Source organism: Gobius niger (genome assembly GCF_951799975.1).
Source record: "Gobius niger genome assembly, chromosome: 18".
Taxonomy (NCBI): Eukaryota; Metazoa; Chordata; class Actinopteri; order Gobiiformes; family Gobiidae; genus Gobius; species Gobius niger.
This window is the reverse complement of record NC_136869.1, coordinates 10,440,186-10,456,059: the sequence shown is the minus strand read 5'-3', so window position 1 is coordinate 10,456,059 and position 15,874 is coordinate 10,440,186. Positions and strand designations below refer to the sequence as shown.

At 40.0% G+C, this 15,874-nt stretch overlaps 2 protein-coding genes across 2 annotated transcripts; one reads left to right on the top strand and one right to left on the bottom strand.

The window, feature by feature from the left end:
- Positions 1–703: 703 nt before the first annotated feature.
- On the bottom strand, positions 704–8,731 carry LOC306977409 (equilibrative nucleoside transporter 2-like). Its single transcript, XM_079575711.1, has 7 exons — positions 8,647–8,731; positions 7,765–8,070; positions 7,289–7,525; positions 6,305–6,592; positions 3,525–3,619; positions 2,234–2,283; positions 704–1,971 (listed from the first exon to the last, which is right to left on the bottom strand). The coding sequence occupies exons 1-7, from the start codon at positions 8,714–8,716 to the stop codon at positions 705–707; spliced, it is 2,313 nt and encodes a 770-aa protein (XP_079431837.1). The 5' UTR covers positions 8,717–8,731; the 3' UTR covers position 704.
- A 2,991-nt stretch (positions 8,732–11,722) lies between these two features.
- Positions 11,723–14,877, top strand: LOC306977885 (gamma-glutamyl hydrolase-like; the record flags this gene model as incomplete). Its single annotated transcript, XM_079576324.1, has 6 exons — positions 11,723–11,732; positions 13,052–13,160; positions 13,631–13,694; positions 14,040–14,130; positions 14,251–14,385; positions 14,652–14,877. 6 exons carry the CDS (start codon positions 11,723–11,725, stop codon positions 14,768–14,770), a joined length of 528 nt encoding a protein of 175 aa, XP_079432450.1. The 3' UTR covers positions 14,771–14,877.
- Positions 14,878–15,874: the final 997 nt, after the last annotated feature.

Sequence of the window (15,874 nt, the reverse complement as noted above, 5' to 3'; positions counted from 1 at the left end):
CATCGTGAGCTAAACCATGTTCACGTCTCGAGAGAAAAAGAGCTACAGCGTCCGCTGTGGCGCGGATCCGCCCGCGCTTGGCGTGAACGCGAAGCAAAACAAAAGCACATGTTCACCCCCCACTCCCACACAACCACTCTCCTGGACGCGGAGTTGATCTGGTTGGAGGAAAATGTGTCTCTCAACCCACTTAAATGCGCCAAGTCTGGAGTGGCAAGATCACAAAGTGTGCGCCTACTGAGCGCAAAATGTCACGCTATCGTCTCCGTTTTGATGCACAAGTCAAGATCGGGCCCAGTACCTTAAAGACACATACCGGTATTTGTAATGTTTATTACCAACCACCAAACTGTCCCTGAATGGATCATCCTGTGATACTGGTACTGTGCGCATGCGCATATGAAGGATACGGCAATGCACGAACATACAGAAAACAGTCTGTCTGTCTGTACGATAACAACATGTGCAAGTAAAGATACTAAACTAAATCAGCCTTTCCCTTCGTTTGTGTCAGTGCACACATCACAGTATTGACAAGTAAAAATACATGGCTTTGACAGAAATTAAAATAAGCCTCAGTAAACTGTGGAAGATGTCTTCCCAACAACAATTTAGTGGATTCCTGAAGTGCCCCCGATCTTAAATAGTGAGAAAGTCATAAAAGCTGCCATACAGCCTGCAAACTCCCAAATTCCCCCCAAAATTTAGATACCTTCTCTCAACGCAAAGGAAAGTAGAGCTCCAATTACAGAACTCAATGCTCTCCCAATGATCTTTGGTCTGCCATCGCCTGGATCCTTATCTGAGTTTGCCACAGAGAACATGGTAAGAGCCATCAAAAAGCCATTGGTGACAGAGAAGAGAGCCATGATAACACCAAATGCTGCATCATTGGAGAGATGAGCATCTACATGGAGGACAGCGCGTGGTTGGACATTGCAAAACATGAACAAAGGAATGAACATGATGTAGACGACGAGCAGAATTGTAAATAGGATTTTGAAATGCCTGTGAGCTTGGAACACAAATGGCAATTTGTGACCAATAAAATTGAAGATGTTAAAATTTAAAAAGCAGCATACAGGAATAAAATAAGGTTGCCACTTTCCCAAATATATTGTATGAACATCAGCTGTAATTGCTGGATACAACATAAAAGTAAGCATTTGCACCAGCATAACGCAAAAATCTCTTTTTGTGCAGATTGGTGTTTTACTATCAGGGGGCGAGCAGACCAAAATGGATGAACTATCAGGGGACTGTGGATTCTCCTGATTGTCATTATTCTTTTTGTCATTTACGTCTAGCAGCTCAAGGGAGTACTCCTCTTTCTTAATTTGATGCTGTTGGTTGAAATAATGCTTTGCAAATTCCAGACGTGGCAGTAAGCAGTAGCTGAGGAGTGTGAGAAGGGAAACAACAAACACAAAAACGAAGTGATAAACAGGTGAATCATCATCTCCTGTGGCGGCTACGAAAATGATCATGAGCACAGATGCTATGAACCCAGCAGAAGCCTGGCCATGTGCAAAACTATGTACGTGATCAGGGGGCAGGACATTCACTTCCACACTCAGGTGATGCTGAACCATGGTGCTAAATAACGAGGCCAACCAGAGAGCGCACATGCTGATTCCGAAAAAGGTTTCTACATCTACATGCACCTTCATAAACACTAACACCGCGCCAAACAGTAGAGACATCCCGATGAGGCAGCCTGCATTGTGCTTTCGGAGTGTCAACCTCGGGACAAAGTAGCCACTGACCACCAAGGAGAGCAGGTGGGCCAGCTGAGAGACGAGGACGATGAGGCTGAACATCCAGTTCTGGTCACTGAAGTTCATGCGATGTTGGATGTACAGCAAGGACATCACAAGGAAGTGCCCGGGAAGCACCGAACCCAGGCCCAGAAACAGACAGATGAGCCGCACTAAGTGGAACCTGTCCGCAGGACTGTCGTCAGAGCCGGAGCTATATAGACACAAGACAAAGAAGGTTAGAGACCAACTCTTTCCTTTGCAAAAGCATTTCATGTCACACAAATTCAATGCACAATCAAACCAGGAACACTTGGTAATTGTATAGAAACATGACACAACTGTTATTTATCTCATGGCAATAACTAGTCATAGGCCTTACCTTGAACCTGTAGAGAAACCACGTCAGTCTAATCATTATAAAGTACTATAAATACCACTACTGCAATATTCAAATTAAGCCATTGCACTCCTACCAATGGGGAAGATTTGGCTGAGATTCACAGGGTTGTCCCGCAGAAGTTACCTGAGAAAAGACACAAGGATAATTGAATAAGAAAATATGAATTATTGTGCTCTGACACACTAAAGCTGAGGGAAAGTCTATTGTTAAGGCAAGATGAAAACCTTCAACCGTCTTCAGTTCAAAATTCAGAGATACTTGTTGGATGGAAGTATACAGCCCATCTATAGGATGATCAAAACACGATTCTCACAGTGCTGGTTCTCCAGGTGGGCCACAGTGCATTGTGGCATATGGATATCCTTCACTCTGATGTCTCTCCAGTGTCTTCAGAGGGAACATGAGGCACGAAAGTGCTAGGGTCTTGTGGTTGTACAGGGTCTTATAAGAAGTTCCACATAAGAGGCATCGCTCCTGCAGTGTGTCTGCAGGAGACTTTTCTCATCGCTACCCACCTCAACTTTTCCCACTTCGGACTGTGTTGAAAACTAAGCGAGAGCGTGCATCCACAGGGGGTGAGAAGAGGGTCGATCAGAACAGGTTTAAATTGTTACCCTCCCGGTTCCAAGAACCATTTCAGAGAGTGAGAATCGGATATGGTTGTAAGGCCCCTTCACAGCTAACAGTTTTTCTGTTGTTGATTTTGTAAAGTCCTCTGTTACACTCTATTCTCTGGTCTGGAAGACCTACTTTAAGGGAGCTTAACTATCAGGGCTCAGTCTCTTACACTTCACTGCAAGAGGGATCCGTGTTTTCCAAACTGACAGATGATATACAATATTTTAAAAGTCGTCAGATGAGGGAGGACTTGAAGTATATACCACTTTGGCACTCTTCCAAGTAAGTAAGGGCTTTATTTGTCATTATACTTGGCGCTGCCATTGTGGGCCTCTTACTCATGCGCAGCTCCCTCTTCATCTTTCTCCACCTGAGGGTCACCTGTGAAACTCCACCTAACAGAGCGTAGCAGAGAAATATTCTCCAGTTAACGTACATTAGCCACAACAATAGAAGGCATAGAAGGCTGGGTAACGTTTAGGCCCCTTGTTTGTTCTTATTACTGCCTCCGTCCGTCTGGCCATAAAAGAAATTGTCGTGTAGTAAATTAGTAGAATCCGAGATGTATTCAAGCTGATATCTTGACCTTCAAGTTAAATTCAACATCAAGCCGACGTTAATTTCTAAAACACTAAACGACTTCAAATATTATGGCTAGTGCTGCCATGTGCTGGATCAAGAAACAACAACAGTGTGACTGGATTATCAAGCTTGAATAACAAGACCACAATGTTTTGTTTTTATACCTGACAACATTTGTGCGCCCCGAGTGCAATGGCGGTCAGTACAGCAGTGATGAATGCAGCAATGATGAGTGGAGCAAAGGTCAAATTTGAGAAGCCTGTGAACAGAGTTTTATGAGCGCTCCATGAGGTACAGTATTAGTTATGACACATCACCAATGATAGTGCTAATATTTCACAGTTAAAACTTTTACTTTGGTGTCAATGTATGGATTAGGGCCCGACCGATATGGATTTTTGGGGTCCGATACTGATATTATGGGGGTTGGGATGGCCGATAGCTGATATATAGGCCGATATCTGAAGTAATTGTATGTATTTTTTTAATCTCTCAAATAGCCTATTGTTTAACATGTATTATTACAGTAAAGGTTTCAGTCATAGAAATATATAGAAATATATTTATTAGACGTTGATTATTAGGAATTTTTATTTGCCGATGCCGATATGTACTGCTGATTTTTTTTTTTTAGATCTCATCTAGTCTTTAATCCTGTGTGTAATGCTTCTTTTTTTTTTATAATTCAAATATTTATTGTGTTTTCATAGACATGGTACATGTTTCCAAAAACAGTCTTTACAATAAAGAAAATGAAAGAAAAATGTAAATACATGGTCTGGTCTAAAACAGGTTGATTCTTTTATTTATTTATTTTAGCTAGGGTGTCCATTTACTTTTATATGATCCCAAAATCTGTCCCATGGTGACACATTGTCCCCCTCCTTCAAAGAGTCGTCCAATCTTCTTAGCATACATTCATATGACACAATTTCAGTCATCGCACTGGCCCATTCCTGTATGCTTGGGGCCTTTGGTGCCTTCCAATGTCTTAAAATAATTCGACAGGTTGTTATTAAACCCATAGAGATCACAGAAAAATATTTTCTAGAAACATTTGGCAGGCAACTTTTGTCTCCTAACAAACACAGCTCTGGACATGATGGTATGTTTGAACCAAACCAACTGCTTAAAATACTTAAGACCCTAACCCAGATAGGTCTGACTAATGCACAGTCCCAAATACAGTGAATAAAAGTTCCCTTTTCACTTCTACATTTCCAACATAGGTCGTTCCCCAGTAGTTTCATTCTATATAATCTTGATGGAGTAAAATAATACCTGTGCAATACTTTATAGTGTATAAATTTGCTTCTGGCCTCTCTTACATATTTACCACACTCTGCAACTATTGTTTCCCACTTGTCTGGTTCGTATTCGTGACCGAGGTCTTTTTGCCAACTCAATTTCAGGCTATCAGAATCAGTACTCATGGCAAGAGTAGCTACTTTATAGAACTGAGAAGCTCTGCGTTTTAACAATGGGAGCTTCATATAATTTGTTATTTGATTATCACTTAAACTACATGAGACTGAACTAATACAACTTCTTATCTGTAAATATTTCCAGAAATTACTTTTACCCATCAAATCATATTTCTGCAACAGCTGGTTATATGATAACAATATACCATCTTCATATAGATCATAAATAGTGTTTATACCTTTAGAGGACCAATGCTCCCAATACAATGACTTTTTCCCAATACGAAGTTCAATATTATGCCACAATGAGGAATATTTTTGAGTTGTATGTTTAAGTTGAAAGATTTTGTGAGCTTTTACCCATACATCTTTGGCGTGTGATATAACTGGATTCTCGATATCACATTTTTTTTGTGTTAACATCTGTATAGGCATTAATGGGGAGCATATCTCCTCCTCCACTGCGATCCAAGGGACCTGGGACTCATTCTTATGCCAATGCTTGGCTTGCTTTGTCATTTCGAAGGCCAAATAATACAATCTTAGATCAGGGAGCCCTAACCCCCCCTTTTCCTTATGTGCACATAGTGTGTAATGCTTCTTGATGTGTCAGTGTTAAAATGAAACAATAGGAGCCCTTTATGGGCATAGGGCTGATTTATTCAGGATATTCATGTTTTGTAGGGAGCTTGTCTGAATAAAAAAAATAATTTTAGCACTTCCTCGTACTGTTCATATTTGTTTGGAGTTCCATGGTTTGCAGCTTTTTTTTAATATCGGCCGGCTGATATATTGGTCGGGCCCTTAAGTGGATGCAGTGTTGCACTTCAATATAAAGCCTGTAACTATAGGTTGTTTATCCAACTTATCGTAGTATTTCTTTTGTAAGTTGTGTATTTCATATTTTACACAATTTGAAATTTAGAGCCTCTTATAATAAGAGAACTGGACTGACTTTGTATAAAAGCTAAACGCCACCACTAACCAGGTGGCTTCATCAGAGCTCTATAGGTGATGATGCGATGTCATGATTCCTTCCGATGATTCTGTCCCAGGTGTGTAAACAATGGATATGTTCTTCTTCTTCTCTCTGTCTCTCTCCAAAGACCACAGTCTCAAGTGCAAAGTCCAGTCGAGTTTATTGTTTAGTTGAACACCAGGCTGCAAACCTGTCTTTATTCTCTTTTAATCCACCTTTAGTCTTGGTCCAGTTTCATGTCTCTTTTCGCCATGAGACTGGCGAAAAGAGACATGAAACTCAGTGTACAGTTTATCATATGATGATAAACTGTACAACCTGAAGATGTTCATCTAATAAAGCCACTTGATAAATGATGAAACGTTAAATTTTAACCAAAGTAAGTCTAGCTGTTGAAGCTCTACAGCTGCCTCAGTACCTCTATTATGTCATTTAACTGAAGTCGAATAGTGAAATGTGATCAATTGTGTGTGATATGATCATTTACAGTAAATCCAGGGCCTAGTTTACAATAATATAAGTCACTGTTGATCTTTCTTACCCGTTTTCTCCAGCCTCATGTTGACTGTATAGGTCTCTGTGTCAGTGCTGTAGACACAGGTGAACTGACCCTGATGCTCTGAGGTCAGCTTCTGCAGGCTGAGGTTTCCAGACTCTGACAGGTTCTTCACAAAAGGACTCCATCTCTCTGATGCCTTCCAGCGCTGGTCCACAAAGCTCTGGTTTACAATGGTTTCACTGTTGTTGAACCACCACGTCACGCTCTTCACTGGAATTGAGGAGGGGCCACATGAGAGCATCACTTCAGTCCCGGAGAAAGTGATCGGTGCTAAAAAAAAAAGCAACAAATGCAGAAATATATGCAATTATCACAGAACATGTGGTCTGGAAAAAGTGACCAAATATGCTGTGATTTTAGAAACAACCCTTAGTTACGGTGTACAAGACATGATATTCTAAGACCCATCTGAATCCTTGATTGTGGATTTAGCAGTATTTCAGTCAGTGTGCTCTAGTTTAGGGATAATGAAGCAAACTAGTATTTTAACTATAACCCAGCTAATCACACAATAATTGTTGTAGATATTCATTGTGTACTGACTTTATTACATATTAATAATAATCATAATAATAATAATGCATTGGTTTTATATAGCGCTTTTATGGACACTTTACATTGCATTATTTATTCACTCCATACTTGGTGGTGGTAAGCTACTATTGTAGCCGCAGCTGCCCTGGGGTAGACTAACGGAAGCGAGGCAACCACTCAGCGCCATCGGCCCCTCCGACCACCACCAACCAACCACTCAGTACATTCGCTAGGCCTCCTGCTGTTCCCAAACGGTCTCCCATCCAAGTACCGACCAAGGCCCCGCTTAGCTTCCAAGCTCTGACGGGATTGGGTATAACAAAGGCAGTTTTCTCTTACGGAAAATGTGTGCTGATGAAGGCAATTTGGACGAGTCTGGGTTAACCTCTTATTCATTCTTTCATTATCGCAGTAATTACTCTTTATACTTACGTAGCTCTATGTAGGAGGCACTCATGTTGTTGAACGGAGTGCTTACAGTACATCTGTACTGTGAAACGTTGGCAAGCAGTGGAGTGGTACAGTTGATGGAGTATAGGTCACCGTGAACTGTGGAGCTTGACTTTGAAAGAGCGTCCGACCATCGGCACTGTGGTTCAGGGAGGACCCGCTCTGAGCTGCAGATCAACAAGTCCCCTGACTGCACTACGGTCACTTTCCGCACTGGAGCTGCAAAGAGAGAAGATCAAAACATGATAGTGCACTGTAGTGGTATACCGCTCTCAAACCCCATGTTATGAGTAGTTAGTGAAAAGCAGTATTTGCACAACGGCAGGTCCATCATCTTTCACCAATAAAACTCTATTAGTAGTTATGTAATGTAAGTATTAAGCATTTGAATAGAGAAAATTGGTGGCATGCATGTTCTAAACAGCAGCGTACAGCAAGAGACTGTGTACTTGTCTTACCGTTTACACTTATGTTGTAATATAGTTGGTCTTCTTTCTCACTTTGGCCCTTGAGGTAGCATTTATAAAGGCCTCTGTCCTGGGGCATCATGTCGTGGATCGTCAGAGAGCACTCCCCCTTCAGTGCCTCCTTATCGTTTAGGAATGTCCTGTTTCTAAATCTTTGGTGTTGGTGGAGCTCAATACTTTTGGGGTACCACTGAATAGGCATTCCTTCAAATTCCCATGTTATTTCAGATAGTTGTTTGTGAAGGTGGCACGGCACAACACAGACTTCCCCAAAGAAACAGGACACTGGCACAACAACTGCAATAAAGACAACATGAAAACAATTGAGTACATTGTGGTTTATTTTCTCATTCACGTTCTTCTGATCAATTCCTTATTATCTCAAGTGAACTGAACTGGTCCGGTCCTGTCGAAATCCGCCCACAGACCTGTCACATTACCAGTGAACACTTTACTTTCAAATCTAGCTTTACTTAGGTGAGTTTGTTGTCTTAAATCAAAAGAGTCAATGTATAAATCAATAGATTGGCTAATTCATTGTGTAACTTTAAAGGTTTGATCAAAATGCATAGAGAAAGCTGTAAGAAGCCACGGAGCAGCTTGTGTCACATCAAAACACGCTAGTTTGTATCCGCTCAGCTGAGTCAGCACGTGTAGGATGTGATTCATTTCCAAACTACTCGCAAGATTGTAAACAATAGTAAGGCGAGCCGAGACCAAGTTGGTCTTCGAAAAGATGCCACTTTTGCCAACTTTTGCCACTCGTTTGGACATCGGGGACATGTCCGGACATCTTCCCGATAGCTAGCCTATATGTCGACCAGGGGGGGAATACGCTAATCAAGTCAACTTAAATCGGCGTAATAATGTCACCTTGTTTTGCTGAAGGAACCGCCAAAACGCCAAATATTAGGAAGACGAAGATCAGAGGTACACGATGCATGGTCCAGATCGATAAAAGTGACACACACTTTCTCATGGCTGTACAGATATGAACGCTGGCCATCTTGATACATGATGCGGTGCAGAAACCTGGACTACCTCCGCCCACAGCCGTGAACAAACTTTCGATTATAGAGCAACTCCGCCACCTACGGGACACGTAGTGCAACTGCAGGTCTCAACAACAGTGAGTGCAGCATGCAACAAACTTCAGAGGCATTAACCTCTTAACCAAGTGCATTTTCTCCAGTTCAGCTTTATGCTTTACACACATCAGGCTGCAACCTACCTAGAGGCCAGAGTAACGCCTCATTTGAAAGCTAAGACCTAAAAAAACGATTTAAATGGATCTTTTTCTTCTTGTCACTTTTTAAATTTTCTTTTACATTTCATTTTTGTTGCATTTTCATCACTTTTTATAACTTTACTGTTACCTTTTTGATCACTTTTTCATCACATTTTTATCACTTTTTTTGTCACTTTTCTGTTGCTCTTTTGTTTATTTAACCAGGAAAGTCCCACTGAGATTAAGAATCTCTTTTTCAGGGGAGTCCTGGGAACATATTGTACATGTTAGAAGCAGTGTTGGGGTCACGTATTACAAAAGTAAGGAGTTACAAAAATATATTACTTGTTTCAGTAACTAAGGAATGTAGCATATTACTTTACAAGTGCTTTACAAGTGCATTCAAATGTTTGAACAAAAAAAGCCAAACTCCCCCCAAATAATGGACACTGGTGTATAAGATTTGCAGTTGCGTAGCTAACGTCGTCAAAACAACAAACAGAGAGAATGGGGGAAAGAGAAGAAAAAGGAAATCTTTGACAGCAGTTCTGCTTGGTGGCATTATTACTATTTTCAGTTTATATTTTGCCAAAAAGTAATTCAACCTGAAAAGACTCACAGAAATGGAATGAAGGTTGAGTGTTTTATTAACGAACATGAATTATTATTGGGGCTCAGACCCCGGCAGAAGATTGAACGTACAATATGGAATGCATGGCATTGATGAATGACAGCCAGGATCTTCCCCGGAGCCTGGACCCTGGTGGTGGTGGAAGAGACCTGGGTTGGCCACTTGATGAGCGGAGCCGAGGAGGAGCCAGACGGAGAAAGGGGTGGAGGAGGGTCGTAGCACGGCTGGCAAATGGCTGAATGATTGACCAGGGAGCTTCAAAAAGGGGATCCTGAGCGATGAGCAGCTAGTGAGGGGACGAGCAGCCGCGGTGATTGGCTGTCGTGAAGGTGTGTCTTGAGCGGGGTCCGTGATTGGATGATTGGAGTGCGCTGCCGGTGATGAGGTGATGAATGAATGCAGCTGGTAAGACTTCCAGGTTGAATTATGCTTCATCTCACAGTAGTGTAACTCAGCTACATTTTTGAAACCAACACTGGTTATTAGAACTTTTGTTGCATTCTTGTCACATTTCTCTATTGCTCTTTTGTTGCATTTTCATGACATTTTTTTTTATCACCTTGTCGTCTAATGTTGCACTGTTTTCACAATGTTTTTCAAGACGCTTTGAAATTTGGGTAAAGCCAAACTGGAGAAAATGTGCTCGGTCCAGATGGGGGTTAAGAGGTTGAAGTCACTGCCAGATTTTTTCTTTTTTTAGAAGTGGGATAAAGTTTGCTTTGTCCTTCAGTATATCATCAAAGCAGCGGTTTGTGGGAGGAAAGGACCTTAAAGCACAGTGTATCTTTTTACAAAGCCATATTATCGAGATAGTTGTCATGAGATAGACTATATTACCCTCTTTTCCTTTTTGTAAACCAAAATACAGACCATTTGTGAAAAAATAATAATAATAAAAAAATTAAAGTGTATGATTGATAGGCTTAGCAGTAGATCTATATGCTTAGATAGGCTTGTTGTTTGCCTATGTAAAGTTATTGTTTACTTTTGGTGGGGGAAGTCTAAGATGAGCACTGTGTTGTTCTGTGGTGACCATGTGTTTGTCGGCCATCTCAATAATGCGTCGTCTAAAGTTCTGTTTTTTGCTGATATTAATTACCACCATTTTGATGTTTTGGTGTTTGTACAATGCTAGAAAAGGTAAGGCATCGGATTGATAATGATAAAGCTGATGAATATCTATTTTCTACCATAAATCTAAGCAATATAAAGTTACTGTATATGCTCTTGAATAGACTTACTTTTTATATCAGGCTGTTTTGTTTGTGTTCAGAAATTCAGGAATAAGCTTTTACCCCTAAGCTTTAGAGCAAGCATTTATTTTTAATTCTGGACACAAACCAAGAGTCTGAACAGGTTCCAGCAAAGTCACACAACCAGTTTTGCACCTTTTTCCAATTTTCTTTTCGAAGGAACAACAGTTGAAGTTGTGCTCACTTCTTCAGCTATGCTCAATGAAAGACCTATTATTGGTAAGTATCATTTATCTATATATAGAAAATTGAGTGTGTTCTGTCAAACTTAGCAGAACTGTTCAGGCCGGTCCAACAACATTTCTTTCATCGTATTTTCAAATATTTGGTATTTTCTTTCTTGTAAAATGCTATAATCAGTAGTTAGCACATTATAACACACTATAACACTATAGAGCAAGTAAATGTATTTGTTAGTTGTGGTCCAAAACTCAATCTCACTTTCTTAACACTTTTTTCTCCCAATTCTTTACATGTATGAGTTTAAAAGGCACATTTCACAACTTGCAGGGTCACTTTTCTGGGTCACCGTCACAGAAATTGTCAATAAAATCTTGTGAATCTTTTGAATAAAACTGATACAATAAGTTGCATTCCCCAATGTGTTCACTCTGGTACAAAGCTCCTCAGTATTTGGTTGTGATAAGATTCACAAACCTTTTTAGTACTGAAAGTCCTTTCTACTGGGCAAAGTCACACTCATATTTTTGAATATTGTCACCACTTTTGGACACCTTTTCAAAGAAAACAATTTGTTAATGAAGGGAAGTGCAAAGTGAATTAAAACGGCTAAAATGTGATTTGTAGAAAAATGTGCAACAATAAGTTATGTTAACAATGGCTGAAAGTAATGTATAAAACTAAAGCATGCTTGATTGTGTGTGTAAAAGATTAAATGCTGTTTTTAGACTGGTTCAAATATTCTAGTGAACAGACCGCTCAGCTTTACCCAAATCTGAAAGCTTCTCAACTCATTTGAAAGCTAAGACCTACAAGACTTCCTTGCGTTGTTGCTGCGATGTCGTCACTTTTTGGTGGTATTTTAGGCGCTGTTGTCGTCACATTTTAGTTGCGTTTTTGTTAGTTTTGTTGCCTTTGCACCACCGTTTTGTGTTTGTTTTCCTTGCTGTGTTTTGCTGCTGGTTTTTGCTGCGTTTTATCCTCATTTCCGCCTTGTTTTGTTTGTCGCAACTTTGACGCTTTTAAAACAAAAAGCTTTTAGATCTGGGTAAAATCCAACTGAAGACAATGTGTTCGGTTATGGTGTGGGTTAAAGGAATAGTTCACAATTTTTCCACACTGAGATATGTTCTTACCTGAGCTTAGATGAGTTGATGTGTATCTGTCTGGTCTTTGTGTGTGCCCTCAGTCACGCAAAAAGACCTAGATGTTGTTAGCATTGGCCTCTCCCAGTATATTCCTATAGCTCCAAACGGGGGTGTTGTTGGAAGCTACCACGCTCTTCCACGGGCACAAAGACCAGACTGGTACGTATCAACTCGTCTAAGCTCAGGTAAGAACATATCTCAGTATGGGAAAACGGTGAACTATTCCTTTAAGAGTTAAACATTGACTCTCATTCTTGCATTTCAACTCTTAACAAAATTAAGATGTGCCTTTGTTTCTGTTTTGAAAGCCAATAAAAGTGCTTCAGAGCAAAATCCTGCTAGATTCAGAGAGGCACACAAAAGCATTCCTAAGAAGTGCCATGAGGGGCACAGAATGAGTGGACTCGACAATTCGATAGATGTCAAGATACAATGTCTAGCCCTATAGACCCTTTAACTGCTGACATCATCAGTGACATCAGCTGGAGGCAGGAAGTGATGAAGAGAAATAAGATTAAACTAAAACTAGTGAGTATGGTGTAAAACTACAGCTAAAAAAAGTGGTCCTGTTGTGGCTTAAGGTGCAAGAACCAAAGGAATGACGTTTGAGACGATAAAGTGAGGTTTATCTGATATTTCCAACAACAGACATTTGTTTATTGTTACTATGACCACAGCTACATTGGAAATAGATAGGAATCTAGCTCCCCCCCTCCAGCTAAGCCCGGAATGTTGCAAACAATGAAAGGGCCTATACAGCCTACCATAGTCTTTTCTTTTTAAGTCATAGCTGCATCATTGCATGGCAAGAAGGTTATTGCAGATAACTTGTTTGCAGGTGTTGTGGCTCAGGAGTTTTTTCAACCAAGCCCCGAAAGACAAACCTACATCGCTGCTTCATACATAAAGTTCCTGGAAGCAGCTGGGGCCCGTGTCGCTCCAATCCTGTGAGGAAATCTTTCATTGTGTAATAATTTATATTTGTGATAGGTTTTTGAGCATTAGATTTAATTTTTACTTTTAATATTTTTACTGTAGTAATATTACTCCCAATACGACTCATATTGTTACTGAGGCACACTCTTTTTTTGTAGCATTAACAAGACAGATGATGAATACAAGGCCCTGTTTGAGTCCATCAATGGGTAATAAAAAATAAATCTATTTATAGTCTATAGTTTATAGCCTTTTATGTATTTAATCCAATTTCATTCCTCACAGCGTACTTTTTCCTGGTGGTCAGGCAGAACTTTTCTCATCAACTGGCTATGGAGCAGTTACAAAATTGCTGTTTCAGCTTGCTATAGAGGTAAGGTTGCACTTGACAAGTAAGTTTCTCCATTGTGAGATCGATAAAGGCTATCTTATCTTATCTTGTATGTTCTGGTTGCTAAATATCCTAAATTGTGTGTTTCAGGCCAATAACCGAGGCGACTACTTTCCGGTGTGGGGGACTTGTCTTGGATTTCAACAAATGGCCTGTTTGATCGGAAATAAGGATGTACTTTCAAAAGAAGAGGTCCGGGATGTGGCACTACCTCTGAACTTTACTCAAGGTTTAACTCTTTTATATTATCTTAATCTTTGCGCTATGTCGCGCTATTCTCCTCAGATGCTTATTATTTATTTTTATCAACAGAAGCAACTGAGAGCAAGATGTTCAAAGATTTTCCAGCAGATGTCCTTCAGGACCTGGCCACGGAACCACTGACCACAAACCTCCACAGCTTCATGGTGACAATGCAGGTCATTTCCTTTCCATGTTGTTGTGTGTAAAATAAAGCTATTACATCATAATTTCCAAAATGTCTATTGATCTTCTACAGACCTACGAGGAGCTTGAGAGCCTGAACACTTTTTATCGAGTACTCACCACAAATACTTACAAAGGAGACACATTTATTTCAACAATGGAAGGTACGTTCATCAGGCTAACGCTTGAGGAGTCATAAGCCGGTGTACTTTTTTAAACAAATTGATATGTCTTAAAATAAATGAAATCTCCGATGGATGAATAAATACATGTTTGTTTTACAGCCTACAAGTATCCTTTTTACGGAGTGCAGTGGCATCCTGAGAAGAACCAGTTCGAATGGTCCAAGTCCTACATCCCACACTCTCCTTCAGCCGTCAGAGCTACATACTACTTTGCTGATTTTTTCGTCAATGAAGGTACAAAGCACTGCATCTTTACTCTAACATGCATTGTGTTTTCGATAATAATAAAGACATGCATAAACAAGGTGGGGGATGTGTCTTGCCCAAAGATGAAGTATAACTTGAGATTACAGCGATATTGTGTGATTTTTTTTTTTTCTTATTTACTTCCATCCCTCCCTTTTCTTCCATTTTATCTGCGACTGAGCCTCATAAGTGTTCTTGTTTAATGATTATTTTACTTTTATGTGCATTGACAACATATCGAATTTTCATTGCAGCAAGGAAAAACTTCCACCATTTCAACAGTAAAGAAGAGGAAGAGAAAACCCTGATTTACAACTGGACTCCCACTCGCTCAAACAAGTGGACCAACTTTGAACAGACGTACTTCTTTTAACAACTGCAGCCAAACTATCACTGCAATCTTTGTGTTAAATAACTTGCATAGAAAACATGTGCCTTGTTTTGAGTCTTGACCATTTGAGATTTATTTATTTACTTGTTTCTCTTCACCAGTTGTCCATATTTTGATTAAAGCAAGCCAAATGATGCACCATAATGTGTCCCTGCAGTATTTGTGTAACCACTGGCAGATAATTTGCCACAAAGGCTCTAAGCAGAATTTGACTGGGCCCCTCATCAAACGTATTAAAATAATAATGATTGTGCCGTGTGTGTATGATTTCACCATCTATTGATATGCAGACAATCTTTTAGATTACAATTTTGCATTGTGCTGTCAGTGGACAATAAAGCATTATTTAACTTCATTGAAAAACATGTATGGTTTATCCTTTTCCAGGTGTAGTGGCTCAGGAGTGTAAAGAACCAACTCCTGACAGACAAACCTACATCGCAGCTTCATACGTCAAGTACTTAGAGGCAGCGGGTGCCCGGGTCGCTCCAATCCTGTGAGAAAATCTTATTTGTTGAGTAAATGCATCGTACACTGGGCCGACTTAACCTACCCATAGGTCCCTGGGCTAACCAGTGGATAAGTGGAAACTTTAAGATATCAGTGAGCCTGTGATTATCCGAAAAAAGTAGAACCAGAAAGATCTACAGTGGTTGTAGATAATTTGTTTGAGCTGGAAGTTTACAGTGTTGTGTTTGGTAAAGTTTGGTACATTGAGGCAGAAAACAATAGCGATAAACAATATTGAAGTCCTTATAATGCCAAAGAAACTCTAAAGCTTAAAAATGGCTCTGTTCGAACAGTACTTAATCTTAAAATATCCCACACTGAGCATGAAATACAATGAGACACAACATACTTTGGAGAAAAATGGGAAAAAGATGCAAATAAATGTACTGACGATAAGTAGCTACTGAGCCCAAAAATCTATTGTTTATCTGTCATGTATTGTATTGTATTGTATATCAACGATAAGTTGACATAGTAAATATAGTGACAGTCCTCCTTTAACATCCATTTCAGAAACATGCAATCTGTCTCAAAAACACTCAAAAAGCCCAAACAAAAGACAGTCAGTCTACGGTT

Bases quoted from the DNA above. Each gene is read 5' to 3' on its own strand.
- LOC306977409 (XM_079575711.1), bottom strand. From the start codon at position 8,716: ATGCATCGTGTACCTCTGATCTTCGTCTTCCTAATATTTGGCGTTTTG. The intron at 8,071-8,646 runs GTGACATTATTA...TCTTTATTGCAG, and splicing joins GGTTCCTTCAGCAAAACAAG to TTGTTGTGCCAGTGTCCTGT. The intron at 7,526-7,764 runs GTAAGACAAGTA...CTCTCTTTGCAG, and splicing joins TTACAACATAAGTGTAAACG to CTCCAGTGCGGAAAGTGACC.